This window comes from Fomitopsis serialis (genome assembly GCF_022376445.1).
Source record: "Fomitopsis serialis strain Sig1Antser10 chromosome Unknown B0H18scaffold_10, whole genome shotgun sequence".
NCBI classification, from domain to species: Eukaryota; Fungi; Basidiomycota; class Agaricomycetes; order Polyporales; family Fomitopsidaceae; genus Fomitopsis; species Fomitopsis serialis.
This window is the reverse complement of record NW_025954970.1, coordinates 18,038-45,346: the sequence shown is the minus strand read 5'-3', so window position 1 is coordinate 45,346 and position 27,309 is coordinate 18,038. Positions and strand designations below refer to the sequence as shown.

At 54.6% G+C, this 27,309-nt stretch overlaps 10 protein-coding genes across 10 annotated transcripts; 5 read left to right on the top strand and 5 right to left on the bottom strand.

Moving 5' to 3' along the window:
• Nucleotides 1–4,221: 4,221 nt before the first annotated feature.
• On the top strand, nucleotides 4,222–5,341 carry B0H18DRAFT_1208374 (uncharacterized protein; the record flags this gene model as incomplete). The annotated part of the gene is made up of 4 exons (XM_048036266.1): nucleotides 4,222–4,716; nucleotides 4,784–4,966; nucleotides 5,002–5,140; nucleotides 5,202–5,341. The coding sequence occupies exons 1-4, from the start codon at nucleotides 4,414–4,416 to the stop codon at nucleotides 5,339–5,341; spliced, it is 765 nt and encodes a 254-aa protein (XP_047897286.1). The 5' UTR covers nucleotides 4,222–4,413.
• A 3,640-nt stretch (nucleotides 5,342–8,981) lies between these two features.
• Nucleotides 8,982–9,596, top strand: B0H18DRAFT_952198 (uncharacterized protein; the record flags this gene model as incomplete). Its single annotated transcript, XM_048042083.1, has 2 exons — nucleotides 8,982–9,209; nucleotides 9,279–9,596. The coding sequence occupies 2 exons, from the start codon at nucleotides 8,982–8,984 to the stop codon at nucleotides 9,594–9,596; spliced, it is 546 nt and encodes a 181-aa protein (XP_047897285.1).
• A 738-nt stretch (nucleotides 9,597–10,334) lies between these two features.
• B0H18DRAFT_25221 (uncharacterized protein) lies at nucleotides 10,335–12,231 on the bottom strand. Its single transcript, XM_048037286.1, has 6 exons — nucleotides 11,798–12,231; nucleotides 11,604–11,732; nucleotides 11,455–11,554; nucleotides 11,307–11,404; nucleotides 10,665–11,251; nucleotides 10,335–10,576 (listed from the first exon to the last, which is right to left on the bottom strand). Exons 1-6 carry the CDS (start codon nucleotides 11,849–11,851, stop codon nucleotides 10,411–10,413), a joined length of 1,134 nt encoding a protein of 377 aa, XP_047897284.1. The 5' UTR covers nucleotides 11,852–12,231; the 3' UTR covers nucleotides 10,335–10,410.
• A 96-nt stretch (nucleotides 12,232–12,327) lies between these two features.
• On the bottom strand, nucleotides 12,328–12,885 carry B0H18DRAFT_25190 (uncharacterized protein). The gene is made up of 2 exons (XM_048037285.1): nucleotides 12,799–12,885; nucleotides 12,328–12,733 (listed from the first exon to the last, which is right to left on the bottom strand). Exon 2 carries the CDS (start codon nucleotides 12,727–12,729, stop codon nucleotides 12,460–12,462), a length of 270 nt encoding a protein of 89 aa, XP_047897283.1. The 5' UTR covers nucleotides 12,730–12,733; nucleotides 12,799–12,885; the 3' UTR covers nucleotides 12,328–12,459.
• Nucleotides 12,886–14,657: 1,772 nt separating this feature from the next.
• On the top strand, nucleotides 14,658–16,314 carry B0H18DRAFT_985507 (uncharacterized protein; the record flags this gene model as incomplete). The annotated part of the gene is made up of 7 exons (XM_048044746.1): nucleotides 14,658–14,721; nucleotides 14,775–14,863; nucleotides 15,161–15,300; nucleotides 15,352–15,455; nucleotides 15,522–15,554; nucleotides 15,626–15,804; nucleotides 15,871–16,314. 7 exons carry the CDS (start codon nucleotides 14,658–14,660, stop codon nucleotides 15,979–15,981), a joined length of 720 nt encoding a protein of 239 aa, XP_047897282.1. The 3' UTR covers nucleotides 15,982–16,314.
• A 1,695-nt stretch (nucleotides 16,315–18,009) lies between these two features.
• B0H18DRAFT_985495 (uncharacterized protein) lies at nucleotides 18,010–19,856 on the top strand (the record flags this gene model as incomplete). The annotated part of the gene is made up of 8 exons (XM_048044745.1): nucleotides 18,010–18,116; nucleotides 18,180–18,421; nucleotides 18,463–18,542; nucleotides 18,616–18,666; nucleotides 18,773–19,216; nucleotides 19,252–19,504; nucleotides 19,571–19,667; nucleotides 19,718–19,856. Coding segments are annotated over 6 exons (1,140 nt in total), but the record flags the coding sequence as incomplete, so codon positions are not given.
• On the top strand, nucleotides 19,636–20,501 carry B0H18DRAFT_985487 (uncharacterized protein; the record flags this gene model as incomplete). Its single annotated transcript, XM_048044744.1, has 3 exons — nucleotides 19,636–19,678; nucleotides 19,751–20,005; nucleotides 20,061–20,501. Coding segments are annotated over 3 exons (309 nt in total), but the record flags the coding sequence as incomplete, so codon positions are not given.
• A 486-nt stretch (nucleotides 20,502–20,987) lies between these two features.
• B0H18DRAFT_985483 (uncharacterized protein) lies at nucleotides 20,988–22,281 on the bottom strand. Its single transcript, XM_048044743.1, has 3 exons — nucleotides 21,474–22,281; nucleotides 21,186–21,423; nucleotides 20,988–21,135 (listed from the first exon to the last, which is right to left on the bottom strand). Exons 1-2 carry the CDS (start codon nucleotides 21,912–21,914, stop codon nucleotides 21,208–21,210), a joined length of 657 nt encoding a protein of 218 aa, XP_047897279.1. The 5' UTR covers nucleotides 21,915–22,281; the 3' UTR covers nucleotides 20,988–21,135; nucleotides 21,186–21,207.
• Nucleotides 22,282–22,550: 269 nt separating this feature from the next.
• Nucleotides 22,551–24,799, bottom strand: B0H18DRAFT_985476 (NUDIX hydrolase domain-like protein). Its single transcript, XM_048044742.1, has 9 exons — nucleotides 24,752–24,799; nucleotides 24,565–24,699; nucleotides 23,888–24,503; nucleotides 23,718–23,833; nucleotides 23,567–23,663; nucleotides 23,368–23,511; nucleotides 23,224–23,311; nucleotides 23,000–23,165; nucleotides 22,551–22,940 (listed from the first exon to the last, which is right to left on the bottom strand). Exons 1-9 carry the CDS (start codon nucleotides 24,763–24,765, stop codon nucleotides 22,928–22,930), a joined length of 1,389 nt encoding a protein of 462 aa, XP_047897278.1. The 5' UTR covers nucleotides 24,766–24,799; the 3' UTR covers nucleotides 22,551–22,927.
• A 131-nt stretch (nucleotides 24,800–24,930) lies between these two features.
• B0H18DRAFT_985474 (NUDIX hydrolase domain-like protein) lies at nucleotides 24,931–26,878 on the bottom strand. Its single transcript, XM_048044741.1, has 7 exons — nucleotides 26,754–26,878; nucleotides 26,086–26,695; nucleotides 25,916–26,028; nucleotides 25,759–25,855; nucleotides 25,558–25,701; nucleotides 25,413–25,500; nucleotides 24,931–25,346 (listed from the first exon to the last, which is right to left on the bottom strand). The coding sequence occupies exons 1-7, from the start codon at nucleotides 26,762–26,764 to the stop codon at nucleotides 25,036–25,038; spliced, it is 1,374 nt and encodes a 457-aa protein (XP_047897277.1). The 5' UTR covers nucleotides 26,765–26,878; the 3' UTR covers nucleotides 24,931–25,035.
• Nucleotides 26,879–27,309: the final 431 nt, after the last annotated feature.

Sequence of the window (27,309 nt, the reverse complement as noted above, 5' to 3'; positions counted from 1 at the left end):
ACTACGAGAGCAAACAATCTGATGCGGAAGCGGACGGGCCGCATGTAAGTTGAACGTCCACCTTCTGTATTGAGACACTCGCTCACCTCGCCAGGACAAGGACGGATTCGACTTTGCGAGGCAGAACGGCGCTACACTTGATGCGCCACCCGCTGGCCTACCTTGTAGCAGTCAAGGGTCGTTGGGCCTCTCCTTGATGCCCGGTGACATCAGCATCACACCGTATACAGGGTCGTTCGGACATCATAAGTACATCACATGCGATGGCCCCGACTCCGGGTCGTCCAATTCAGGGATACTTGACGATATACTTCCCGGGCTACAGGGGTTTATCTGCATAGAGGTTTAGGGATTACACCGTACGTGGTCCTGGCAATATACTCGGGCCAATATAGTGTTTCCTTGCCCAGTTGTATTTCACAGACGTTGTGACGGGTATAAGCATTCCGGAGCAACTGCTGTATTCTCCGAAGCTTCTCTGACGAGATGAATCAGGCGTTCGTCAGGCGTTTGTTTTGTGGCTCGCGGCAACGAAAGCAGAGACTGGTGCTATTTCCTTTTGCCTACATCAACACTTAAATCTGAGGGGAGCGCTGTCGCCACGCACCTATCCGTTCTACGACCTGCCGCTTCATGCGAGTACTAGCTTCAATGTGTCGTATACATCGTTCATGCACATTTGTGTATTCAGGAGACAAGCCTTATCGGCGACTCTCTCTGTCACGCCTAGCCAGAGAGCGGACGTATACTACTTCTGCGCCACACATGATTTGCATCGCCGACCGGTGTGTTTCCGAGATGGTGTTTGCGCTGCGAAAGCATGTCGCATTTGGTAAATAATATATTAGACCATAATCAATGCACTTGTCACTTGAGCTGCCACAGTACAAGTCCTACGATTTGTAGTCATTAGCGCCAATCTATATGAGCGGCAACAGCACTACATACCTGCTAGTCCTACTCTTATTTGATGCTACACTCCTCACAAACACCTGCGGATTACCGTCAGAACCGTTCCAAATAAATCACAATATACTTCGACGTACCACTGGTCTCCTGTACCTCAAACGACCCTTCTCGCATGAACTCCTCCGTACCACCGTTCGCCTATGGATGCGAGTATCATCTCTGCTTGCTAGATATGTCCGGTTATTCCTTCGCTTACAGTAAACTCGCCAAAATGCGACACAGTGTCGATCGACAGACAGCCAATGTTCAGTGCCGCGTATTATGGAGGCCGCTATTGTACGATGCGAGAGGGGCGCACGCGGGATGAGGACACTTTGATCGACCGGTCCATGCCAACAGTTAACTGCGCGCTCCAGATGCAGCATTGCAAGCGAGCCAGGCCTCATATACCACCACTTGACGGGAGTCGGACCCCAGGTCGAGCGACCACCACAGTAACGGAACATATGAAGCCGATCTGGTCCTGAGAAGTATTGCAACAGTTGCAAGGGGGGATGGAAGGGAACCTACAGACAGGACAGCAGAAAAAAAGAATACGCAGCGAACCACGAAGTTGGTCGCTCACGTCACAATCAGTCGGTCATCCCCAAACTTCTCTGCCTAAGCCTCCCAGACCGTGTGTCCCCTCACGGACTCAAGTGCTTACTCAGATTGGAGAAGCCGGGAGACGGTCGCATCGTCCGAGCATAGCGAGACAGAGGTCCAGTAGATTGTCTTGGAATCGGCGGTTACGAGGGGCTCCGAGTGAGCCGCAGGAGAGATGCCAGAGGATAATAAAATCGCACGAGACGTTGGCCTGCAGACAGAGACACTTCACAGGCACATGAACGCGCAGCTAGCGAACGAGAGCTTACCAGGTGGACTAGTGCACAACCCTCGACCCATTTTGTTCGCTCAGAGTCACCCACTCCGTGGCTATGACAAACTGGTTCCATGTGCGCGAAAACGGATTTGACCTCCAGCTAGCAGCACTGCCCGAAGCAAGAGGGGAAGCCAAGTCCGCGGTAAGGTGCTGGGTCATGAATTTCGAGTAAGGCAAGTTGCGAACATGGCAGTCGAGACTCGAGAGGGTGCCAGCTCAGTCGATGACCGGGCCGTCCGATTTGGATATCGCGCCACAATCGAGCGCTGCGGATGAATCGGAAAAGGGTGTACAGGGTCTTGCATAGTTTTTTGACGGTCGCCTCGCGCGAATTTTTGTTTGTTCCGACCAAAGTCAGCCATATCCGGTAGGTGTTGGGCCCAAGCCGCTCCACACGTGACATGCCTGACCGTGCTACCTGCCGGATTTGGGTGCCTTTGGTCGGAACAAACAAAAATTCGCGCGAGGCGACCGTCAAAAAACTATGCAAGACCCTGTATGCACGCTCGCGGCGCGCACTCACTCACCGCGAGGTTCAAAAGTTCACGTCAACGTCGTCTTCTGGGCTCTCGTTTTGATATGCTCCAGGTGCTATGTGATTAATATTGCCCCGCACAGTTTCTGTCTGAGCACTATACACCACGGTGATGCCGAATGGCAACCGTGACAACATGCCTCAGCCAGCAACACTGCATGCGACAGGACCGACGTCATACAGTGTACTACGAAAAATCCGAATAAGCATGTCTCTGACCGCCGAGTCAATTCATAGCTGAATGCTGTCGACCAGAACCCTACGACAAGATGGCGGTCAAAGAGCGGCCCCGGCCAGTGGTCAGCTTATGACGGTGGCTTGCTGAGGCTTAACTTACTGGGTGACACGCGACAAGCATCGCGGAGCGATCATCTATGGCGTAAAATGCCAGATTTGTTCGCCCGCCGCCGCCCCCAAGTATCAAACCGGCCGGAAGGTAGGCCCTGGCAAGTACTGCCCTAGTCATAGGACAAGGATTGGCATCGCCGTCTGTTGTAGTTGCCTCACTAGGAAGGCAAGCCAAACAACGCGTACATAACGCGTCGTCGCGCAGCCACTGCCGATCGACGCGCCTCCGAGTCGAAGGCCAGTCGCGACGGACGGTGTACGTGCTGTGTAGCGCGAGATATGTCACTCAGGCCGTGAAGTGAATACCGATCTAACTCACCGACTCATGGGCATGATTGTACACATCTCGCCCGTACTTATCTGGGATTAGAGCCGATCTGAACTCGCCAGACAGCAATCCTCACTGATGCACTGGAAGTAGGGTTTGGTATTAAAGAGCATACTGCGCTAGATGGCAGTACATACAAGAAGATACGATGTAGCATAAACGTGAAGGTCACTTTTTTTAGCGTACAGCAGAGTGGTCACTGCAACTTCAAGCTTCAAGTCTCACTCCGATGTGACACGTCCCCGGGCCCTTCACCCCTCCTCGCATCCCATTATCATAGTCAACGTAGTCGCCCATCTCCTACCCATCGCCTCCGTTTTGCTCGTTATTTGCTCCCACGGACGGCTCCTCACCGGGCTGTCCTCGCTCATGATGTCTTGCTCGAAATCTTCAATCATCTCTATTTACCACCGTCAACGAGCCTTTGCGACCAGAGAATACAGTTTTTCTCGATGCCGCGCTGACGTGCAAGAGGTTGTGGGAGCTTACGCCTGCATTGTCATTCTTATGGCGAAGCATCAACTTGAACTTGGGATTCCTCTCTGGCCCTCGTCTCGCGGCCTTCCGGGCGGTCTCCTCCCAGAACCCGAGCGGCGGAGTTCGTACTCGTATCATCATGCCACAACTGGGTTACAAGAAGCTAGGTGAATGATAATTTGTAGACGAGACACATGATATCTTTGTCAGTGACTTGGCGACGCCGATCTACTATGTATGCGACAGGGATGTAAAATTACGAAAGGTTGAACAGGTACGGCTCACCCAGTTTTGTGAACACGAGACGCTTGTCATGTTCGTCACCGAACGCACCGCTGTGCTGACCCTTATCGACTGAAACCCGAATACTATGACGGGTCAGGCGAAATCGCATAGCTCGTATCTTGAAGTACTCATCCTACGCACTGGTGGAAAACCATAGTCATCCGTGCCTCTGATGATATACTCGCGCTCCAGGGACCAAGCCTTGCGATTGCATATGTTCGCTCGCTGTTCAGTCCGCCCGCGATGGCGTTCATGTCCATTAGTACGTGGGCAACCGTTCCCTCCATATGGCTCCATTAGTATTTCTCTGGCATATTGAGGATATACTTTCGAGACTACCAGTTCTGCAGACATCTGCATACTGAAAAGTGCCAGCGCTGAGCGGGTCTCCGCATCCGCGAGCGGACTTGTCTTCCAGCTCATTAATTGAATTCGACATATACATCTACGGTACTGTCGGTAAGTACAGTACGACTCAGAGTCAGCGACGGAGGGTAGAGTAGTACATCTCGGGCTCGGCCCGGGCATCTCGCGTAGCGTGGATAGCCGCCCGAGTAAGATCTACGTAGCCACAGTGAAGTTCTTCTCTCCAATCCGTCTGGCATCCCGATGTTGGACCCGTCGCTCCTTGCTATGTTTGCACCGCTGCCTCCTAACCACCAGTCGGTGTCGATCTCGAGCTTATCTACAAAAGATACGGATCCTTTATGGGAAACACTCAGTACCTCTGATACGATGCTCAGCACCGCCGACAGTGCTACAGATTCCATGGCATCGGAGGAGTGGGACAGAATCCTCATGCGACCACGCCGTTCTTTCATCCGCGACATCCGATTGGCGTACGGGGAAGCTCTCGAGCGCAGGCTGGCAATGCCTGTGAGCACACAAATCATTACGGGGGACAATCATCAGGTAAGTCGACGTCGACGGTTGCAGCCGTAATGGAATGTGTACTCACACATCCTGCTTCTTGTACCAGCCTTCGCCCACTAGCCGTCTTCCGTACCAGGGGTACGACGAGCGATACGAAGGAATGCATGTCGCGGGCTCCCCTTTGCCAGAGTATGCACCTGCCAGTGCTAGTCCAAACGACGCTGCATCCACCGGTAGCTCGCTGGGGAGCGAAGCGATGGACCACGCTATAAACCACGCGCTGCTGGCCGTGGGGGTTCTGTGTCTCACGCGGACTACGTCGAGAACTGGAGGCAGGAGACACAGAGGTGGGCATTCCAGTGGGAGGACTTTACGGAACCGGATGAGTCCGACGAGATGGACTCGCCTGCGGTGGTCGCCACCCCGCTCGACGTCCAAATGGCAATCCCCCAAGACACTCCAGGTCTGCCCTTGGAGGGGAACACGGCGGTCGACGTGGGGGCGGATTTACCAACATTGGCTAGAACCTCCCGAGCTCCGCGGATTGGAGGACGAGATCAGTCGTTCGTTGATGAACGAGATCATAGACACCGCGATGGCTGAGTGGTCGACGAAGACCTCGACGCGGTCGACCTCGATCGCGAGCAAGACTAGTGGAGATTAGTATGGAGGGGATCTGAGGTGGAAACGGAGACAAGCGTACGTGCGGTGGATTGATGGGCTGTCCCTGAATGGTTCGTTGATCGCGAAGAATGTGTTGCAGATCCATTGTACATTAGTCTGAATGGTGTGTGCCTGTAAAGTAAAGAATCCGAGAACAGTTCATTGCGAAGAACGATATGGTGGATGGTTTTGTATGTAAAGCTCTGTCGAATGCAGCGGCAGGTTGCCGACCAACATAAGTGCCAATTCATTAGTGCAGTATTTGCATCACGTACCCCTACTCTGCCCATCGTCACTACACCATCTTCTTCGTGAGCATCTCTTCGCTCGCCACACAAACCTTTCTACCCGCTGACCCGGAGAAATTCACTGCGACAGTACCTCTAGCACTGAAGATATCAGCGATGTCTCTTCAGGACGAAGACGACCGTCCACCAAGCTTGTGGTCAGACTACCAGAACAAACAGATCGACGCGGACGCGGATGAGCAGTCTGTGAGTGAACATCCACTTTCTGTCATAAATTGGCCACTCACCTCTTCCGTAATCTCGGCTTTGTGAAGCAAAATGGCGTTGCATTCAGGATGCTGCGCCCTAGTGTCTTGTGACGGGCAGTGGTAATTGGGCCTCTCCTGGTGGCCCCGCGACATCAGTATCACATCCAACTTCGCCTCACAGACAGCATCGACTGCGAGCTGTCTCCTTCAGGGACCTTGGTGGTATCCTTCCCGAGTAACAGAGGCTTTCTGCGCAAGCCGTGAGGGGTTAACCCGTCCGAGAGTCTGGTACCAATGCTCTGGCTATATTTTCTCGCCTGCTTTTTTTTCACAGAAATTTGTGTCGGCTAATGCATGTGTATGATTGTGTCTTCGCTCGAGGCCTTCTAAAGCAACTGCTGTGTTCTCAGAAAAGCTTGGTCGAAGATCAATTTCATGTCTCGCAGCGACGAATACAGAGACTGGTGCTATATCCCTTGGCTACGTTAGCACTTGAGATGTATAGTTAAATGCTGTCGCTACGCACCTGTCTATTCTATGGTCTGTAGAACGCCTCTTGCAGGCACCCGCTTCAATGCGTCGTACACATCGGTCATGCATATTTGTGTACTCATGAGAGAAGCTTTATTGTTGGCTTTCTCTGTCGCGGCCAGCCAGAGAGCGGACATGTACTCGTTCAGTGCCACACATGATATATATCGCCAACCTCGGTTTGGTCGAGATGATGTTTGCGCCGCGTCAACGTGTTGCATTTGATATAAGATATACCAGACCACAATAATTGCACGTCCGACATCGAGGACGCCAGCTACCAGCTGCCACAGTGTACACCCTACGATTTGCAGTAATGAGCGCCAATCTATACGAGCGGCAATGGCACCACATACCTGCTCAATCTCATCCGACGCTACGTTCCGCACAAACACCTGCGCATTACCGTCAGAGCCACTCCACATACAGTACAATCTTGTCCTGACATACCACTGGCCTCCTCGACTCTTATCGGCATGTTCGACATCCACGTCTGCGTACTGCCGCTCGCCCACGGATGCGAGTAATATCTCTGCTTGCTGAGATATGTCCGGATGTTCCTTCTTTAATAGTGAACTTACCGAAATGCGACACAGCGTCGATCGACAGACGGCCGAAATTCAGTGCCGCATACTATGGAGGCCACTGACATACGATGCGAGAGGAGTGCATGCCGGATGAGGTCGCTTGAGCGGCACATGCCAAGATTGCTCTGCACATCGCAGATGCAGCATGATGGATGAGCCAGGCCTCGCATGCCACCACTTGACGGAACGGAAGTTCGACCCCAAATCGAGTGAATACCACAGTAGCGGAATTCTATGGGCTGATCTAGTCCTGAAAAGCCGAGCGAAACTTGCATAGAGGGTGAAATGATTCCTGCAAAGGGGACAGCAGCAAAAAATAATCACAACGAACCACGAAGTTGGCAATGGTCGCTCACGTCACGATCGTTCGGTCATCGCCAAACTCCTCCCATCCCCACGGACTCAAGTGTCCACCCAGAATTGAGAAGCCAGGAGACAGTCGCATTGTACGAGCATAGCGAGACAGATGTCCAGTGGATTGTCTTGGGATCGGCGGTTACGAGGAGCTCCGAGTAAGCGGTAGGAGTGCCAGAGGATAATAAAATTGCACGTTGGCCTGCAGACAGAGACACCTCACAGGCAAATGAATGCGCAGCTAGCAAACATGAGCGTACTTGCCAGGCGGGTTGGTGCACAATCTTCGAGCCATTTTGTTCGCTTCCGAGTCACCCACTGAAAGGCTGCCTGGCGCGACAAACAGGTTCCATGTGCGTGAAAACGGGTTTGACCTCCAGCTAGCAGCACTGCCCGAGGCAAGAGGGGAAGCCAAGTTCACAGTAAGGTGTTTGGTCGTGATATGGAGGCAAGGCAAGTTGCAGACATGGTAGTCAAGAGGGCGGTAGCCACGTCGGGACAGTCCGATTCGGATATCGCGCCACAATCGGGCGCTGCGGACGAAAAGGGTATGTACGCCGCAGTACGCGCACGGCACACTCTCTAACTCACTCACCGGGAGGTTCACGTCGACGTCGTCTTGTGGGCTCTCGTTTCGATAGTAGGCTCCAGGTGCCAAGTATGTGATTGGTATTGCACAGCACAAATTCTGTCCAAGTATCCTACTCGTGGATGCGCAACACCCCGAGTCACTTGCGTGGCTCGGCGACGATCTTCCGCGTGCGACAGGACCGACGGCATACAGTATACTATAAAAAATTGGATGATCATGGCTCTGACCGTAGAGTCAGTAACTGTTTGAATGCTGTCGGTTAGAAACCTACGACACGACGATGGTCGAGGAGTGGCCCCGGCCAGTGGTCGGCTTAGACTAGCTATGCCGGTCGCTTGCTGAGGCTCAGCCTACAGCGTGACCAGCGACAACCATCACGACACAATCGTCCATTGGGTAGAAGTCTAGATGTTTTCGCGCGAGCTGCATCCAAGTATCGGACTGACCGGAAGGCAGTCAAGATGTTGCGAGTTTCCTCACTAGGATGGCAGGCCAAACAACGCGTACACAACGCGTCGCGCAGCCACCGCCGATCGACGCGCCTCGAAGGCCAGTCGCGACGGAGGGTGTGCTCTGTGATGCGAGAGATGCCACATAGACCGAATTGACCATACTGATCTGACTCACTAACTCGTGGCACGATTGAACAGTACATGCCATTCCACTGGGAGGAGGTACTTGCCCGAGTTCAGAGCCAACTTGAGTTCGCCAAACAGCGCCGGGTCAACCTCATTGACGCTCTAGGGGTATGGTTCGGCATTTGAGATCGCTTTGCGCTGGGGGGCAGTACATGCAAGAAGATACGACGTAGAGTAAACGTGAAAGCCATGGAGTTAGGGTAGTGGTAGAGAGTGGTAGAGTACGAGTCGCCCGGCATTATCCGAGTGGCAGCATAGCCGCCCAAACACGAAGAGCCACTGCCGTGACCAGAGTCGCCTTTCTCGTCTGTCTTCACACATCAACACGACCGACATCACCTCTCCCGTCCGTCACCTACCCTCATATCATCAGCACATTCGCCTCATACGCGAGCCATACACACCACACTTCACACCTCGCACAAAAATCTACCCCACCCTACATGTCGACAGTACTCAACGCCACCTCCCCATCAGCCGACCTCGATGACCATGATGCCATGATATTGGAGTATATCGATGAAGAGCACATCATTGCTCTCAATCTCCTACCACACCTATTCCCAAGGACGGGTGCCCAGCCCACCATCCAGCAAGACTTGTCCAGGATCCCACCCACAAGCTCCCTGAGTACACAACCAATTACGACAGAAGATGCGGATGCCCAGAATGTAAGCCATATTGTCATTCCCGATCGTAATTGAGTGTGTGCTCACCATTGTTGTCCATCGTACACTCAGGCCGATGTGGCTATGGCAGCGGGCTTGGTCGCCACTACGACGTCGGCATACCCATTTGCCGTTTCCGACCATGAGGGGCAGAGCATCGTGCCCACCATGAATGGCCCCGTGGGTGGCAATACCATCGACGACGCCGCTGTACACGCGACGACGCCTCTCGCGGTACTGGACCACTTCGAGGAGTGGAGGGCTTACATGGACAACCTTGGACAATCCCGTAATGCCCCGTCAGACAGTGGCACATGGATCAACATAGATGCGAGCGACGTCGATCTTGTCACACCTCTGATGGCGGCCGGGTTGGAGGAAACCGCTTGAGGTTTTTGTGGGTCGAGTGGAAGCGGTGAATGCCTGAGGTGGATTAACGGCGTTGAAATGAGAACTTGTACGATGGTCGCGACATGACTGGAGACATGTAGTATTTATTGCGGAGCCGTCGAATTGACATACACATTGACTTTGGGTAAAGAACAACGCCGTCAATGACGCCTTTTATATATCTAGGCAGGTTGCTCACCTGTGATTCGGCCGCATAGACGAGCACCCTGTGTGGACGCAGCCACAGCCTCGAGGCCGATTCTCTTACATGGGACAAATCGGACTCAGCGGCATCTCGCAGGTGGTGTTAGGCGCCCGAACACGAAGGAGAAGCCACAGTCGTCGTTGTCTTCTGTCTTCAACGCGCATCCCCGTCGTCTCGCCTTCCACACCGTACCGCGTACGACTTCCCCCGACTTCTGTGTTCATATCATCAGTATACAGCAGCTCGCAACGATGGATTCCGAATCCGAATCCGATATTACTTACCCTACCTTGCGGGACGCCACTCAGAACATGGGCATCCAGTATTACGACACAATGTTGGGCGAGGACGTCGAACGGGCGCAGTCACCGCCTCACATCGAGGACTTACCCGAACTAGTACGTTCGCCTTCGCCTCGCCGAGGGCGGCCAGCTCTCCGTGCAGGTCTGCCGACTAGTCACCCAGGCGTATTGTCCCGCCTCCCGAGCATGTCACCTCCACCCCCGAGCGCACCGTCTCTATACTCAGGCGCACCACTGCGTCTATACCCGTCAGTGGGCCCCCCTCCACGTCACCGGGGTATGTCGCCTCCACGCCCGGGCGTATCATTCACACTATACCCGGGTGCATCACTTCCCGCTCGACCCGCGAGGCCCCCTTCTCCACGCTTAGGTGCCCCTCCTCGTCACACAGGGGTGTTGCGTCCACGCCCGGGTGCACCGTCCCAGGGGGCGGGCCATCCCAATGTACCTTCTGGGGCCTCAGATGCGGGCTCCTGGAGTGCAAACCCATTAACGACAGCAGACAGCCACAACAGAGAGGTAAGTCATGGCAATCAGAATCGTGAATGAACCCGCACTCACTGGCTCTGCCACAGAACGTTCCTCCTGTCGGCAGGCAGCACCTGGTCGATAGTAGGCAGCACCTGGTCGAGAGTAGGCAGCGCCTCATCGAGAGTAGGCAACGCCTGGTCGCCGCCCAGTACCAACCGGCCTTCCACCCGGGAACCATCTTGAATCCAGTGTGGATCAGCACCGCCCGCGTTGGATTGGGCATAGGAGCCCGCGCCGACACCCGCCCTCTCGAGCCGTTCAGGCAGAATCCCACCGAAGACCCAGCATGGGCGGGAGCGTGGGCGTGGGGCATCAGTCGACTGACCAGATGGGGACGTGCCATGGCTCCGCGTAGCGATCGGCCAGTGTCGCCGCACTACGACGATGGTCAATGCGACGACTACGACTGGGGTGCCGCCATCAGCACCTACGCCTCGCTCGACCTCGAGCAGGACGACGTCATGCCAGGGCTGGTTGGACTGGGCGGGCTGGTTGGTTTGGACGATGTTGCTTCGGAGGTGTCGTCCAAAGACGGGCATGTGGAACGCGAGGAAGTCGTCGAGGAGTAGAAGGGGAGGGTGAAATCCGGTGTGACGTCGCGAGGATCTGACAAGGCGCTGCATCAGCAGTTCGTTCGTGTCGGACACAATATTCTGAATGAATCTTTGTTACCTGTGTAGTATCTGAAGTGGTGTATCTATCAGCAATGCTGTTCTGTGTTCCTCGACATTCTAACGTGTCCAATTCATTGGATACGGTGACATCCTCGCCTAGTGTTCACATGAGTACAGTATGCATGCTCGGGATCCGCATCACGCGCCTCTATCCTCTCTACCTTCGTCAACGGCAGGAGTGTTGTTGAGTGCCTCGTAGAAAAATCCCCGGTACATTATGCGGAGGATGGTCCGATCCATCATGATCTACGACGGATCACTATCTTTTGTACTTGAGATTGTTGTCCAGACTTGCCGCTGGCGTCTCCACGTTCAACCATAGCGGAACGTAGGATACTCCACGCGCGGCGAATGTCAAAACCAGGTCCCTCGACGACGTCAGCAAGGACGCCAAATTTTGCCCGGTAGACTTCGGAATATACAACTGTGAAAATGGAGAATCCGGTGAGCGAAAGCACTTTGTATGTTCGTATCCAAATTCGGGCTTACCTGAGCTTCACCACGCCGGGACCGGCCCCTCAACATGAGACGTCCCACTATCATCTAGGCATGTCCGAGCTCTTGCTGCAGCGCACCAGTGCGGTGTTCGCGGGTCATCCATCCTGACGGCGAGGAGAAAAAGTCAAGTCCGGCCGTGGATAGCCAGGGTGAACAGCGTCCTCGGACTGCAAAGCCTGTCGGGCTCGCTGTACGACAGTGGACTGAGGTACGCTTTGGACGAGAAGTCGACATCCTGGGCTTGCAGGCGAAGGAGGTGCACTGCAGCGATGGTTCAGGGCAATTTACCACAAGCAGCGATATGTGTGGGGCGCTCTTGTACTAGCCCACGCCTTTCTACGCGCCTTCGTATTATATGTCGAGGGCCCCTGTACAACTTTGGCCCAATTAAGCCAAGCTGACCACTCGCTGGCGAGCCACGATCGCGTAAGCGCTCGGAATACAAGGTCGCCACCTCCCTTGAACTCACCTCGTATACCCTTGTCTCATATTCCCATGACCGCGCCTTCTCCTCGACGCAGAGTGACCAACGATATTTTGTCTCCTTCGGTATTGTATGGTCAGCCTGTAGCGTACGTCATACACCTGATCTCACTCACCACGCATTGCTCAGGAAGACAACGCCACTCCCCACTATGGCCGCAGTGCGTACGCTACGCGTGCCGGACTGCCATGAAATGCACTACAGATATGGCACCTCTCGAGATGATCGAAGAGTCATGTAGTTCTAGTAGGACCGCTGTCGGGCCATTCGTTTTTGCGGCACCTAAACTGATGCCCCTCTGAACGTTGACAGGGCCCACGATGTCGCCATTGCTATGGTCGATCATAGAAGGCATGCTTGGAGAGGCGGAACGGAAAACGAGGCATCCTCCCAAGGCTATCGCTGACCATGGGCAGATGGTAGCTTGGAAAGGTGGCATGCATCTACAGAGGGCAAGAACGCATACGACGTGAGTGTCGGTGTAGGACCACAACTGCTTTGTGCTCACCTTGCGCGCCTTCTGGGATCAGGTATCGACGAGTCTATTCTGCGGCCGTCTCTCCACCGCAACTGGACGATACAACACGACCGGAACCAGGCGGTATGATGGAGCACCGCCTGACCGAGAGCGCGTAGAGCAGCGGTGTGCAAGGTGAACTAACGATTCGGCACCGATGATGTGTTTCGATGATGTTGCCGGATGCGCCTGTGAGAGTAACCCGGAGATCATGATGAGCGTTGAGTACACGAACCCCCTATTCAACAAACCTACTCACGTCATGCGCAGATCGACTGGCCAACGAAATTGCTCCGGTTCAGGCTCCTGGATTTCCCTCCATTCAATCAAGCTGTACTAGTAATGGGGAAAATCCCGATACATGGCACTCACCAAGTGATGTCTCACTTCCCTACGACTTTGTTGCGGAATCGGTCGAATCGGGGCTTTATCGACCCGTTGGTGACCGGTGCGGCGCAGTGCTCGCCAGGAGGGGTATACACGTCGGCCAGACTTCGTCGCAGTAGAGGCAGAGCGCTCTGCCGTGGATGTCATGCCGGGCCCTGGTCCACGAGCCATGACTCAATTGCGACCTGGTCAATTCAGCCTGAGCCTTTGCTTTCGCCATCTATTCCGCGCGTGCGGTCTCACCTGCAACAATAGAGGAGGAACGAAACAAAATGCCATAGTGTTGTGATCGCCGTCCAATCAAGCGGTTTAGTACGAGCAGTGTGCTGCAGTGTAGGACGTGCAAGCGGCAACTTGCAGAGCGAGCAGAGGGCTGTCGCTGAGCGACCGATACGAACGAGGGCAAGATGGCGAGCGACTGGGACGATGTGTCACTGATTGCCCGATCGACGAGTCCCGTGTAATAGTCAAATTGTGCTTACTCGACTACATAAGGAGCATATTGTCCGGGATGAGCACGATTATTACACCATGCATTGATGGGTTTCCTGTTCGAAGCCTCTTGGTGCTTCGCCAATGCGCTACATTTATGTAAGGTTCATCATTTTCAGCGCATAGATATCGAGACCATTGCGCTGCACGGCAATACAGGTATGAGGTGACAACGTGGGCAATGGGCATGGAGGTCATGGAGGTCGGAAACAAGTCGCTCGGCGTCACATGCGAGTGGAAGTAGAGGCAGCGTAGGCGCCCAAATCCAAAGGACCGCCGCGCGCGCCACTTTGGCCTTCTCTTTCGTCTGCACATCAACTCGCCCACACGTCGCCCACCCGTATACTTATCGTTGTCTTCAATTAGAACTGGGTGAGCGCATTTCACAACGTCTCGATGAGTTGTCTCAGTAACTTGCATAACGCCTGTCAGATCGCCATGCAGTCTACTTATCCCCGTCTCAGTGCCCGTATACGACGCGAGGAGGTGGACCGACTCTTACGCCACAAGAGCCGACCAAATCTTGGTGCAGAAACCCTGTGGTTCGGACGTGTTTGCCCGAATGAACGACGCGACGCGTCTGCCACCTGACCCGATCCGTGTTGGGCTTAAAGTTAAGGTTCTGCCATGCCCCCCAGAGACGATATAAACCCGAACGGCGTGGGAGCACGCCCGCCCACTCCTTGTCTTGCTCTCCGACATCCTCGCCATGTCTGACAGCAACACAACGCCTCCACCGCCATATACCGGACCCAATGATCATGTTGCAGAATTAAAGCAAAGCTTCATGTCTCTCTTCACTGAGGACCAGGAGATACGGAGGCTCTTCGACGTCGTCACCACCCGACTTGAGGCAACACCCCAGATTGGGCCGCATCACCCACTCGCTGAGGAGTGGACAACCTTGCGCAAGGTCAGTCCAACTTCTGGCGACGTCCTGAGTATCCCGTTCAACGTAACGAACCCGACAGATGTATAGAGATGCATGCAGGGATACACGGGAACAAGCAGGTCGATGCGCAATTTGTCTAGAGCGTGAGTGACAGTCGTACTAAGTCTGTCGCTCTCGATGACGACCGCGTGCGCAGACTTTCAAGAGATCGTTCTTCCGCTGTCGCAATCTGAGTCAAGTGTCCCCTTACACGACAGACTCAATATGATCCAGCAGTTTATAGCGGTATGTTCCATCGATCCTTTTGTCTTGGACTGCCTTCATTGTGCGTGCGCATCCACTGCATTTCCTGAGCAGCCGCCAAGCGAGCAATGGTGCCAGCACCAGTAACTTACAATGTTCCAAAAACCGATGCCGGTACTACGACTACTTCACCGTTTCGCGCCTTTATCACTGGCAAGCGGGGCGTTGTACAGGCATGCCAGTGCGACGTAGCGTTCCGTCGGTCCGACCTCAATGATTTCTTGGCCTAGATTTGTTCGAAGTCCCTGCTTCTCCCGAGCACTCAATAATTTCTGACAGACGATCGATAAATGCAAGTCAGATGCTCGAGGATGCTCGGACAAATTTAACAAACTCGAGGAGAAGATTCAAAATTTCAGGAACAGGCTACCCGCCGCGCCTCAGGGCTTCTTTGCAAACATCTGGTCCAAAGTCACAGAGTACGCCCGCCGGACGCGTTTGTGAGCCGCAGTCTCTGACCAATGGGATAGCTTCTGTTCAGCCATTGGGAGGGCGATCAGCAAACTACTCGACCATTTTGTTACGTTGATTCGACAGCTCTTCTCAGAGTTGAAGTCGGTGCACATGTCGATGGGTAAGCAGACACTACCGACACCAGCTATGCGCGGGTACACGACTTACACGCCATCTTCACCACCAGGGCCTCTGCGCATAAGTGCGCACTTCGGCGAGTGTAAGTACAAATCATTAAACGAGCTCGCCCCGTCTCCGCCAGTGCTCAGACCCTTCTTCGTCCCGTCCCAGACTCGCGGATCCCAGAAGAATTCGAAATGAATCCACGAGGGGGCATCACGCCAGAAATTGACGACGCCGCTCGCAGATTCGCAGAGAAAGTGAGCACATTTGGGTTCGCCTGGGACGCCGTCAGGACGTCCTGCGATATGCTGCGAATGCAGCTTATCCTGATGGAAACGACGCCGACTGTAAGCACTCAATCATTGCTACATAGGACGACTAGGACTGACTAGTATGATAATACTCGCACGTAGACCGCTCCTGATGCTGTCTTCCAGTCGCAGTTCGAGAAAGCTGGGCTGCTGTATGGGCCTCTCGTCGAGTGCATGCGAGCGTATGCTTTGGGCAGGTCGCCGCGGTTCTGACCGCGTGGAGCATAGTAACAGTTCTCGCTGGTTGTCGCCTTCATGTCATCCCCGATCGCTATGCATTCCGACCCGCCATTGTGTAGACGATGCGTAGATACTTCATTTGTGTATGGACAGTGACCGAAGTCCCGCGTTGATCGAGGGCCTTTGTGAGACTTGTGTTTCTTGTATGTAAACGTACGCTCTGTATGAATGTGGGTGATGATACATAGCTTCAGAATATCGTCTTCTGGTTCGAGACCGTCTCTTGCCAGTTGTTATGTAATACTGCGAGCTCATTGTAGATGAGCCAGTTCCCATTTCTGCAGATGTGCAGACGTTTGAAGCGATAATTTCGTCAATAACAGCATGTGCGCCATGCAAGCATACTGTGATACATACACACGGAGAGACAGCATAAATGTAATGTTTTCCACAGCCATGTACGGTACAGTCCGAGCGTCCAAACACATGAGCACATCATACAAAATCCACCCTCATATCCATCTCACATTGGCTCTTTATTCCTTCCTCATCACTTCGCCATTCCTCAAACCCGGGTTATGTGGGCACCATCATGCTCGAAAACAGACTTGCGACGAGCGAGACCGGGACCATTCACAGGCGCGACGAGCTGTTGCTAGACGGCGATCCTCCCGACGGGGCGCGCGGTTGTAGGCGATTGGCCGATCCGACGCACACGCCGAAGACGTAGACGCAGCCGTGACAGGGTTTGAAAGCGAGCCGAAAGTCGGACGAGCCCGTGGTATGATCACTGGGAAGGATTAGAAGGGCATGCCGACCCAAAGGTGCCAATAGAAGAGGAATCGGCATCCTGGGTCAGAAGTGTGTGAGCCAAGTCCGGCACAGTAAGGAAAAACATACAATGGCACACAATGGGTTGCATACGTTCTTCCACAGCAGCATCACCGTGTCCCATCTGAGCACACGAGCCCAAGTGTTCTCGACGCTGGAGAGAAATTGAAAGGGTTTGGGACCCGGCAGGCTTCTCCTGGCCAAGCACGGGTGCACATCGACACGAGTTTAGTTGCCAAAATATCTCATCCTACATGTCAACAGGGCCAAACGTCACCGCTCCATCGACGGAGTTCGATCCATGCGACGCCGTCATAGTAGAATGTGTCGGCTCTCGACGGGCACATCATTGCTCACGACCTCCTGCCGCACCTGTTCCCGAGGGCAAGTACTTAGCCCACCAGCGACGATTTCTCCGGGATCAGACCTGCAAGCTCTGGGAGCACACAATCAATCGCGACAGGTGATGAAGAAGCTCAGAAGGTAAGCCAAACAAACATCGTCAGTTATAATTGATTGTGTACTCACTGTCGTTGTCCACCATCAGCTGCCATTTCAGGTTGACCTGGCCGGAGCGAAAAGCTTGGACGCCACCGCCACATCGCCGTGCCATACGCCGACTCAAGGGGCGAAGAATGGTGTAGTACTCACCATCCGCGACTTTCCCTACGTCGACGCCGTTGAGCGTGCAAGTGAGCGCATGAGGATACCTCTCACGCAGCGTGATCACTTCGATGAATGGTACTGTAAGCCGACTTCAGCATGCGATGAGCTCCGCCGCAAGAGCGAGCTGAGCGCGGAGTCAAACTATCCATAGCGTCGCGCGCACACCCCGAGCGCGCTCGCGCTAAGGGAGCTCTACTTCTTTCTTCGTCGGCCAGCGGCACATCGACTAGAGTAGAGGTGATGTTGATGCACCTGGGCCTCTAGTGCCCGGTGAGTTGAGCGGGATCACCTCAGGCGTTCGCGAGTTCGATGGGGATTGTCTGAGATAGGTGTCGCAATATTGGACGAAGGCTTAGGCTGGTAATTCCGGAGGCGGCTAGAGATAGTGATGTACGTGTACACAGAATCCAACAAACTGTACTGTAGGATATGTAGGCGGCGGGTCGAGAACATGCACAGAAGCATCTAAGCCGGTCGTTCACCAGGACGTGAACACATGGCCAAAAAGATGAATATCTTAGTGAAAATGCCGCTCCAGGCTGCATTGCTGCAGATTATCGCCAGTCTACCGGCATTTCGCGAGCGGTGATAGGCGCCCGGACACAAAGGACGAGCCACAGTCGTGTTCGCCTTCTGTCTTCGCACCTCAACGTGCATCTCCCTGCATCTCCGTCGTCCCGTCTTCTGCGTCGTACAGCGTACGACTAACCCGAGTCCTGTGCTCATACTATCAGTATAAAACACCCAACAATGACGAGTCCCCAGTGCGAAACTACACACCCACCCAACGCCACTCAGAACACGGCCACCCCGTATTCTGGCGCGGGATTGGGCGAGAACGTCGAAGTCGCGCATACGTCTAACCACCCTCGCGATCTGCCCGCACGTTCCCCTGACCCACCTTCTCGCGAAGGCCCGCCTGCATATCCGCCAGGCCTACCTGCTCGCCGCCCGGGCCTACCTGCTCGTTCGCCGAGTATACCATCCCGCCCCCTGGCCTACCCTCTCCTCGTGCAGCCCGACCTGCATATCCTCCCGGCCTGCCGGCTCGACCCCAGGGCATACCGACTCGGCCCCAGGCCTGCCGGCTCCTGCTCGTCCTCCAGGCCTACCCTCCCTCGACGAGGCCTCCCTGCCTACCCTTTCGGCATACCTTGGCCCCATGCGGAGGGACACCGCATTGTCGATCAGCCCCTAGGACCTCGGATGCGAGCTCCTGGAGTCCAGAAACAATTACGACAGCCGAGAGCCACGATGCCGACAAGGAAGTAAGTCGTTGGCAACCGGAATCGTAAATGAATCTGCACTCACGCGCAATGTGCCGCAGAACGTTCCTCCTCTGCATGTCGGTAGGCAGTACCAGTTTTTTGGAATGAATGCCGCTCGGCACCTGCCTTCCCAGCCGGCCTTCCAGTCCGGAACGATTTTGAATCCGGTGTGGATCGACACAGCCCGCGTTGGATTGGGCGATGCAGCCAGCCCCGACACCCGCCCTCTCGAGCCGTTCAGGCTAAATCCCACCGAAGACCCAGCGTGGGCGGGAGGCCTGGAAAGGGGACCTCCAATGGCTCTCCGTAGCGACCGGCCAGTGTCACTGCACTGCGATGATGGCGCATTCAATAGTAACGTTTGGGACGCCGCCATCGGCGCCTACAGACATCTCCGACTCGAGCCTGTGACGCGGACCGACGACTACCTGACGAGGCATTGGGTACGGGAGGAAGGCTTTAGGATACGAGAGGAGCAGTGGTTGGCGGCCCAGAACGCCAGGGTCCAGCCCCCATGGAACCCGTGCTGCTTGAAGAGCAGTGGCCCGGTGCTACGCCGGGGTTGCTGCTCTTGCCTGCGGAGCACGACGATTCCGGAAGTGACTCCGGTTACTCGTCTTCCGGCGACCTGTCTGCCCTCGACGACATCATGCCAGGGCTGGCTGGATTGGGCGGGCTGGTTGATTTGGACGATGATGCTTCGAAGGCGTCGTCCAACAACGGCCATGTGGCATGCGAGGAGATCGAGGAGTAGAAGGGGAGGATCGATTCCGATGCGACGTCGCGAAGATCTGACAAGGCGCTGCATCAGCAGTTCGTTCGTGTCGGATACAAAGTTCTGGTTTGCGTCTTGTTACCTGTATAGTATCTGAAGTGGTGTATCTATCAGCAACGCTGTTCTCTGTCCCTCGATGTTCTAAGAGTACGATTTGTCGGGTGCGGTGGCATCCTTGCCTGGTATTCACGTGAGCACAGTGCGCAAGTTCGAGACCCACGTCACACACCTTCATCTTCTCTACCTTCGTCAACGTCGATAGTATCCTGCATTCACTGCCTTGCAGTCTTTACAGTACGCTACGCGCAAGATGGTCTTACTGATCGTGTTCCTTGGCACAGATCACAATGTCGCACCACATTCGGACGTTGTCCCGGTGCGCCACCGACAATTCCGTGTCCAACCGCTGCGAAACGGAGGATATTTCTCTCGCTTCCGATGTCGACGAAGTCCCTCGATGGGATTACCAAGTATGCCGAATGCTACCCAGCCGACAGCTGTCAAAATGGAGGAGCCGGTGAGTAGAAGGGACGCATTGTGCGTATCGAAATCCGTGCTTACACATGCTTCAGTCCATTACTAGAGGCGGCTCTCGGCACGAGATGCCCCAAAGCCATCTAGGTATGTCCGAGCTCTTGTTATGCCCGTCAGTGGCATATTCGCGGGGAGAATATGTCTTGAGCGTGACGAGTCCGAGTTCTGGTCCAGCGACGAAGGACTAGACATTGTCTTGCCCAGACTGCAGAGCCTATTTGGCGAGTCGTAAGATGGCGGATGGGGGTTACGGTCCTGGTCCAGACGAGGCTTCGACATCGTGGACTTCCAGGCGAAGTCGGTACACGACAAGCGATGGTTAGCGATGGTTCACCGGAATTACGGCAACCGCAGGCAGCGAGACCTGTAGAGTGTTAGCGTAGCTCACATTGCTATGTGCGCCTTCGTTTTATATGCCCACGATCCCTGTACGGCTTTGATCCTCTTTGACCCCAACTACGCCAAGCCGTCCATTTGCTCGTTAGCCACAATCGCGTAAGCGCCCAATACATAAGGTCGCCACCCTGCTTGAACTCGACTTATACCTCCTTGTTCTGGCCCCATGACCGCGTCTAGTCTTCGAAATTGAGTACCCGTTGACGCTCCGGAGACCTTGATATTCAATGATCAGCTTGCTCAGCGCGCCATGTACTCGCTCTCACTTACCACATGCGACGCGATCTCGAACGAGGACTTCGAGAATGTGGCGTACTCAACCACCCGCCGTCCACCCTCCAACTGCTACGCCGTGCGATACTGACGTACACTCGTGCGACAAGGTGTCACTCTTAATATGGTGCTCGTAAAGGCAAGTGGGGTTGAGTGCGTCGCGACGGAAAGTACGCCACTCCCATGGGTATGACCGCAGAACGTTTGCGCCTATGCTCGCCTGCGCAACGCATCCCGGTCTACGACAAGGTGCACTGTATGACTCCTGTCAATATCATTGATGATTTGCGTCCCTTAGTGTTGCGGGTGCTGAGCCAAACGCTTCGCGTCGTGTACATGCCCCAAGATTGACATGGCCAACTCTCCGCCGTTCTCGTTCACAGATGAGAAACTCCAGAGCGACGGTTGGCGTCTACAGCATATTAAAGGATGTATTGTCTGCAGCTGTTGCTTGGTGAGTGACTGCGTACGACAATGAATGGTCTTGTTCTCACCTCAGGCGTCTTCCGAGACCAGTTACAGACGAACAATCACGACTCCCGTTATGTGGCCGTCTTCGCGGTACCGCACTAACCGCACTATGGTGCATTGCGTGATATGTGACGCTGGCCTGGACGAGACCAAGAGCGCGCTCCGTAGAGCTGGGGAATATGCCGAAGGTAGTGCTACACGAAGTGAAGCATCGACGTTTTCGGCACCGGTAATACCGTCGGAGGGATCTCGCAGAACACCCTGTAAAACATGGTGAGTGGTCAGTGAATGCAGATAGCAAGATTACTCACGACGTGGCAAGGTGCACCGAGCAGTGTGAATCGCCATCGCTTCGGATCGGACGATTCCAACGCCTCCTCTGTGACGGCTGAAAGCCTCATCCACGACGCTGTCCTACGGTTCGCTACACCATAGCGGCCAGCGAATGCGAATGCGATTGCGATGCAGATACAGTCATTCCGCTCGCGATGGTCCCCTGCGCGAAGGTGACTGGATCGACTACCCTTTCTGCAAACCTCTAACAGCTCCGAAGAAAGCTGTTTATCCTGCAAGGTGAAAAGTGGCGCTTTGAAGAGACGAATTGCAGGGCAAGACAAAATGCGACTTCCATAACGTGAGACCACTTTGACGGCATCCGATGGGAGAAGTTCAGACAACTGCGCTCCTCGCCATGGTCCAGGCGTCCCGACGAAGGAGCCCGACAAATGACGTCTCCGTATCCCTGCGTCCATGCAGTTGATGGTGTGAGTTGTCGACAAACTGGGTCTGCATTGGTCATGGCTGGTGAGCGGATGCCGTATAATGCTCGTTAGGAGTGTGTGCACGTCAGAGGTAATCGCGATCCAACGACCAAAAGAATAGGAAAGGGGAGTTCTGTGCTCTTGCAGTCATCCTTGGGTCTGATTTGCGGGCCATAGCTAACGGCTGTGATATCTGTATTCTGCAAACTTCATTCCCAGCCTATGCAATCGAGCAACCTCACCTGTATCCACAGAAGAAACATGCCTTGAAGCTTGAGGCCTGAGGCCGCAGTGTTGGGATTATGGTGAGATCAATCGACCCTTGGTGGACACGGTTACGGGCGATATAGAATCCTCAGGAAGTGACTCGCAGGCAGCGCACAGGGGTGTCATTGGACGGCCGATATGAACGAGGGCAAGATGGTGAGAGACTCGAACGAGGTGTCGGTGATTGCCTGATTGACGTGTAATGAATCTATTAACGACGTGTATTGAGTTTATTGATGCGCCTACTTATCACTATACTGAATTTGTATTCCAACTCAGTTCAGACTAGTTACTTTGTAGCGTTCAATAACGCCACTCACATTGTGGCTGAAGCGCCGCCTTCAAGCTTCAATTGCGCCGAGTGGCCAGCTCGAACCTCCACTTCGAACGTGCTGTATTATGTTCAACTTGTACTCCGGACTACAAGCTGCGCACCGTTCAGCGACGCATGACAGAGCTTCAAGCTTGTGCAAACTTGAACAGGGGCTTAGGAAGGCGGAAATCTCAGCAGAGCTTCTTATGCACGACTCGGACTTGGACAAGATTTTGACAAGAACGGAAGCTCGGCGACTCGACAGGAGCCTACTTGCTGCGAAACATTGACAAGGCGTTGTTATAGATCACCGGCACCCGTCATCGTTACTGAAAATGCTTTTCATTCTCGCCGCCGAGTCCACCAGTGTGCTGATGCTGTCAGCAAGCAAGTCGAGTCCCGCGACAGTGGCGCACAGCTGGTTTCACCCGTCCTGTACAGTGGACACTGGTGTCTTCCGTCCTTCTGTGTCTACTCACTGTTCTTTGCACCAGGTCCTGCCTTACCATACGCCCACTCGCTGATGAGAACGCCCCCGATGGCATTTGTGTCCGGAAAGCTCATTGGTGCGTCGGGCGATCGTTCTCTCTCCATGCTCGGATGTGTTGCTCCATACTTCTCCAATATGTTCAAGATGTACTCCCGGGAGTACCAACGTACGTCTGTACACAGACAAACATCAGCATTGAGCGACTTCTCAAAGTTTCTGAGCGCGCTGACCTTCTAACTCGTTGTCCAGGTCGGTTCTCGTCGGTTTGGACGAGTCGGCAACGGCGTAAAGACCAGCCATCAATGTTGCGGGGTACGGCTGCCGTGGTTCATTCGAAGTGAGCGGGGGAGATGCTTCAAAGTTGGCGTACGAACCCATGGTTGTGAGGAATGATATTGCACGTCCTGCACTTCTAGTCCGGCCTCCTCCCACGTTTCGCGCTTGACAGCATCTTCGAGCGATTCCCCTGGCTCGATGAATCCCGACAACACGGACCACAAACCCGGCGGGAAGCGTTTCTGCACGATCAAAAATGTGACAAGAACATGGCAATATGGACCAGGGAAGTCTCACGTTGCGTCCGAGCAGGATCTTTTCCCTCTCGGGATCGACGGTAGCCGCGATGACTACCATGTCCGTTCGAGGGTGGCTGAAGTTATGAAGTCCCTGTCTGGTTTTGCTGCTTCAATGGAACTGTGCTGCAAGTCATAGATGGAATACGGACGCTGTGACACAAGGCTTCTTTCCTTCGGTCTGTTGAGCCCAGGGAAGAAGACTCGAGCACCCCAGCTTCCATCCCGCCCACTGGGAGTAGGATGGAGAGCCGCAAGACGGGCAATACTATGGCAAAGTTCCGTTACTCACTGGACCCCTACGACAACGCACATCATATACCTTGTTGCGCGAATTCCAATCATGCATAGAGCGAGCCATTGCAAAGATATTCGCGCTGGTATAGTCAAGGGCCCCCATAGCAGATCGGGGGTCGACGAAGGCCAACTGTGCTCCTCTCTTCCCAGCGGCCGAATTCTGAAGTGCTGCATCCAGCGTGTGCTGATCAATGTCGGTGACATTCAAGGAGAAATACGCTGAACCCTCAATGTTCGCGAACACGTCCGTAAGGCCAGATTCACCCTTCGCAATGAATTCCGACGAAGGCAGCGCACGTCTCTCGCTCGAAGGTGGCTCCTGCAGTCCCAGAAAGACGATGGGAGGTCCGCGTAGTCGTGCCCCTTCCAACGCGACAACGTCGCTCGCTGCGGCCTGGCCGCCGACAGTCTGTCCTTGACCAAAAAATGGCTCCGGTCCTAGTAGGGATCGCACGTCGGCCGTTGACAGCCGTGCGAGCGCTGGCGCTTTCGAGCCCCGCTCCGTTGAGACGAGCGGTCGTCCATCGTGGAAGACGAGCCATTGCGTCTCCGGTAATGGTACGAGGTTGTTCAAGAACGACTGCTGCTGTCGCAGCCATGACAGACGGTTCAAGGGCGCTCCGCCGAAGAAGTTACTATGGCTGTAGTACACCCAACTGGCATCTGTCAATACTCTTGGGACGTGAATTGTGGGTCACTCACCTCCGGGATAGTCTGGGTATGAGAGCGTTGCTAGTCGCAGACCGCAATGGGAGCGACGACAGCCTAGCGCGTTGCAAACGTGTCAGCTGTGAACTCATCATCGTTTTACCACAGCTCCGGAGACGCTGTGAAAACCTGCTGGGGCCCACTGAGTGCGGGGTAAGAAAACGAAGAACGAACCACCTACAACCGCGAGAACATCTATGTATGTAGTGGTGGTGGAACCAGTAGGCGTCTGGTTCCCGCCGATCACGATCAAGTCAATGTTCAAAAATACCCAGGAAGGCAGCTGACTTCCTGATTACGGTCATCTACGGTGTTGACGTCCTCAAAGTTACCCGGGCCCGCTATGCCCGAGTCCCGACACTCGCCGATCCATTGAGGTTGACAGATTCATTGTACAAATTATGGCATTCGCGTCTATTGGTGATCACTACAACATTATGCTTCCATCCTATCCAATGGTTCGTCTCAGAGTTTCGTCTGACCCTGACGCCCTGGCTGAGGTCCTGCGCGTCCATATGCCCACTCGCCAATGAGTACACCAGCAATCGCAGTCGACGGAGGCACTCTGAATGGCACTTCAGACGGTCCCTCCGCTGCCTTTGCCTTCTTCTCTTCTTCCGTGACGGCGTCGCCCGCGAGGGCATTCGCGGTACTGGTCGCGGGGCCTTTCTCCTCCTGCGATGCAGCAAGCTTGCGATGGTCACTGCGCGTTATGTTTGTGCCTTCCGCATGGCTCAAGACAGCAAGGATCTCTTCGCGAGTATACCACCTTGCGTCTGAACGAAGACGGGGAGAGGCGAAGTCAGTCATTGACCATAGCTAGTGTCGCGACATCAGCTCACCATCCAGCTCGTTGTCCAGGTCCGTCCGCAGTGGGGCGGAGGAATCAGCCGTCGCGTAGAAACCAACCATGAGGTTGGCTGGGTAGGGCTGCGCGACGCAGTCGGCTGAGTGAAAGTACCACAAGCGTACACGAGACAAACGCACCCACGGCTGTGTAGAGTGGTACTGTACATCCCAAACACGCACGCCTGCTTCCTCCCATATCTCACGCTTGACGGCGTCTTCGAACGATTCTCCTGGCTCGATGAAGCCAGCCAGAGCCGAATAGAATTTGCCTGGCCATTTTTTCTGCCACGCGTATCATGAGCTGGATGCGGATATGAGGCGCACGAGTTATACACTCACGTTCCGGCCAAGCAAAAGTTTGTCCCCGGACTCGTCTATAATAGCCATAATGACGACAGCATCCGTTCTAGGGTGCGCGAAATTATGTAGACCCCGCCTAAAGCAGACGAAAGGAATTCAATACATTTCGGCGTTCATCAAGGCACCGATCACGTACGCAGTCGGGCATGGCTCCTTCCCCGCGTTCTCGGCCCAGGGAAGGAGAGATGAGCAAGTCAACTTCCATCCGGCCCAGAGCGAGTATACAGGCGATCCGCACGACGGACAGAACTACGGATCATGTCAACTTTGTGGACACATCCTTTACGATAGCACTCAGAAGCGAACCTTGTTGCGTGTATTCCAATCCACCATGCTCCTGGCTTCCGCAAAGATAGCCGCCTCGAACATGTCCAAACCATTCATCGCTACGCGCGGCTCAGAGAATGAAAACGCAGCCCCGGACTTCACGGCCTCCGACTTCTGGAACACGTCATCCAGGACCTCTTGGGGTATCTTGCTGACGTCCAAGGAGAAGACGGGGGTGCCCTTGATGTTGGCGACAACCTTTGCGGGGTCTGAACTCTTCGCGCTGAATTCAGACGACGGCAAGGCGTCCGCTTCGCCGGTCTGGGGCTCGTGCAAGCCCAAAAAGACCACGGTAGGCCCGTGGAATCGGGCTGCCTCGAGGATGGCCACATCATCCGGCGCATTTTCGCCCTCAAGTTTGCCTTGCGCAAAGAATGGCTCCGAGCCCAAGAGAGACCTGACGTCCGCGGTGCTTAAGCGAGCGAGCGATCGCTTCTCGGCGCCGCTGTGCTGTACCAGGAGAGGCTGACCGTCCTTGAGCACGATCCATCTTGTCGTGGGCGAGAGCACAACGGCGTTCAGGAAGGCGTGCGAGGTGCGCAGCCATGATAGGCGATTCAAGGGCGATCCGCCCATGAAGTTGACATAGCTGTGGTTCGTTATGAAAACGTGCAGGAAGGTTCAGTGATCTCACGGTTGCTGCTCACGATTCAGGCATCTGCCACGAGTGCTTCTCCTTGATACGACCTCTGGACTGCTGGTGGACGGTACGGACAACGAGGGGGCGGCGGCGCTACATGGCGTCTGGGGTCGGGAGATGGCGTTACCAATGTTCTCACCGTCCAGCATGGCTTACTCACTCGCCCAAACCAGAGTCCGAACTGAATTCTGCCACGGTCGCACTCATCAACACGCCTCCTCCGGCCACATCGCAGGCGTCTCGTTTGGTCAGGAGATACCCTCTCTAGGACCGGGCTACGTCGTGGTCGGCAGCAGAATGTATATACGACATACGCCAGGCTCCCTACGCTCCTCGCTGGTGCTGCGTGTAACAACTTCTCTGCCAGCTAGTCTCCGATGGCGATGCGACCCTCCTCCTGTAATTGATGTTGGCGAGAAATTACGAGCAAAACCTACCGGGTGCAGCGTCTCGCTCAGGTCCTATCTCATTTCACGGAAGGCAGTTCTCATCGTACTGGGCGACGTGCGAAATCTGGCGCGCACGAGCAGCGTGTTGCACATGCTGTGGTGGTGCAGATGCGG

Bases quoted from the DNA above. Each gene is read 5' to 3' on its own strand.
- B0H18DRAFT_985483 (XM_048044743.1), bottom strand. From the start codon at position 21,914: ATGGACGCAGGGATACGGAGACGTCATTTGTCGGGCTCCTTCGTCGGG. The intron at 21,424-21,473 runs GTGAGTAATCTT...CATGTTTTACAG, and splicing joins TCGGTGCACCTTGCCACGTC to GGTGTTCTGCGAGATCCCTC.
- B0H18DRAFT_985474 (XM_048044741.1), bottom strand. The intron at 26,029-26,085 runs GTTCGCTTCTGA...CATGATCCGTAG, and splicing joins ATTGGAATACACGCAACAAG to TTCTGTCCGTCGTGCGGATC. The intron at 25,501-25,557 runs GTGCGTTTGTCT...TGCGTCGCGCAG, and splicing joins ACCACTCTACACAGCCGTGG to CCCTACCCAGCCAACCTCAT.
- B0H18DRAFT_25221 (XM_048037286.1), bottom strand. From the start codon at position 11,851: ATGATAGTGGGACGTCTCATGTTGAGGGGCCGGTCCCGGCGTGGTGAA. The intron at 11,405-11,454 runs GCGCGTGATGCG...TGTGAACACTAG, and splicing joins CGAAGGTAGAGAGGATAGAG to GCGAGGATGTCACCGTATCC. The intron at 10,577-10,664 runs GTGAGTGCGGGT...TTTGCACTCCAG, and splicing joins AACGTTCTGTGGCAGAGCCA to GAGCCCGCATCTGAGGCCCC.
- B0H18DRAFT_25190 (XM_048037285.1), bottom strand. From the start codon at position 12,729: ATGCCACCTTTCCAAGCTACCATCTGCCCATGGTCAGCGATAGCCTTG.
- B0H18DRAFT_985476 (XM_048044742.1), bottom strand. The intron at 23,512-23,566 runs GTGAGACTTCCC...TTGATCGTGCAG, and splicing joins AGATCCTGCTCGGACGCAAC to AAACGCTTCCCGCCGGGTTT. The intron at 23,166-23,223 runs GTCAGCGCGCTC...GTCTGTGTACAG, and splicing joins CCTGGACAACGAGTTAGAAG to ACGTACGTTGGTACTCCCGG.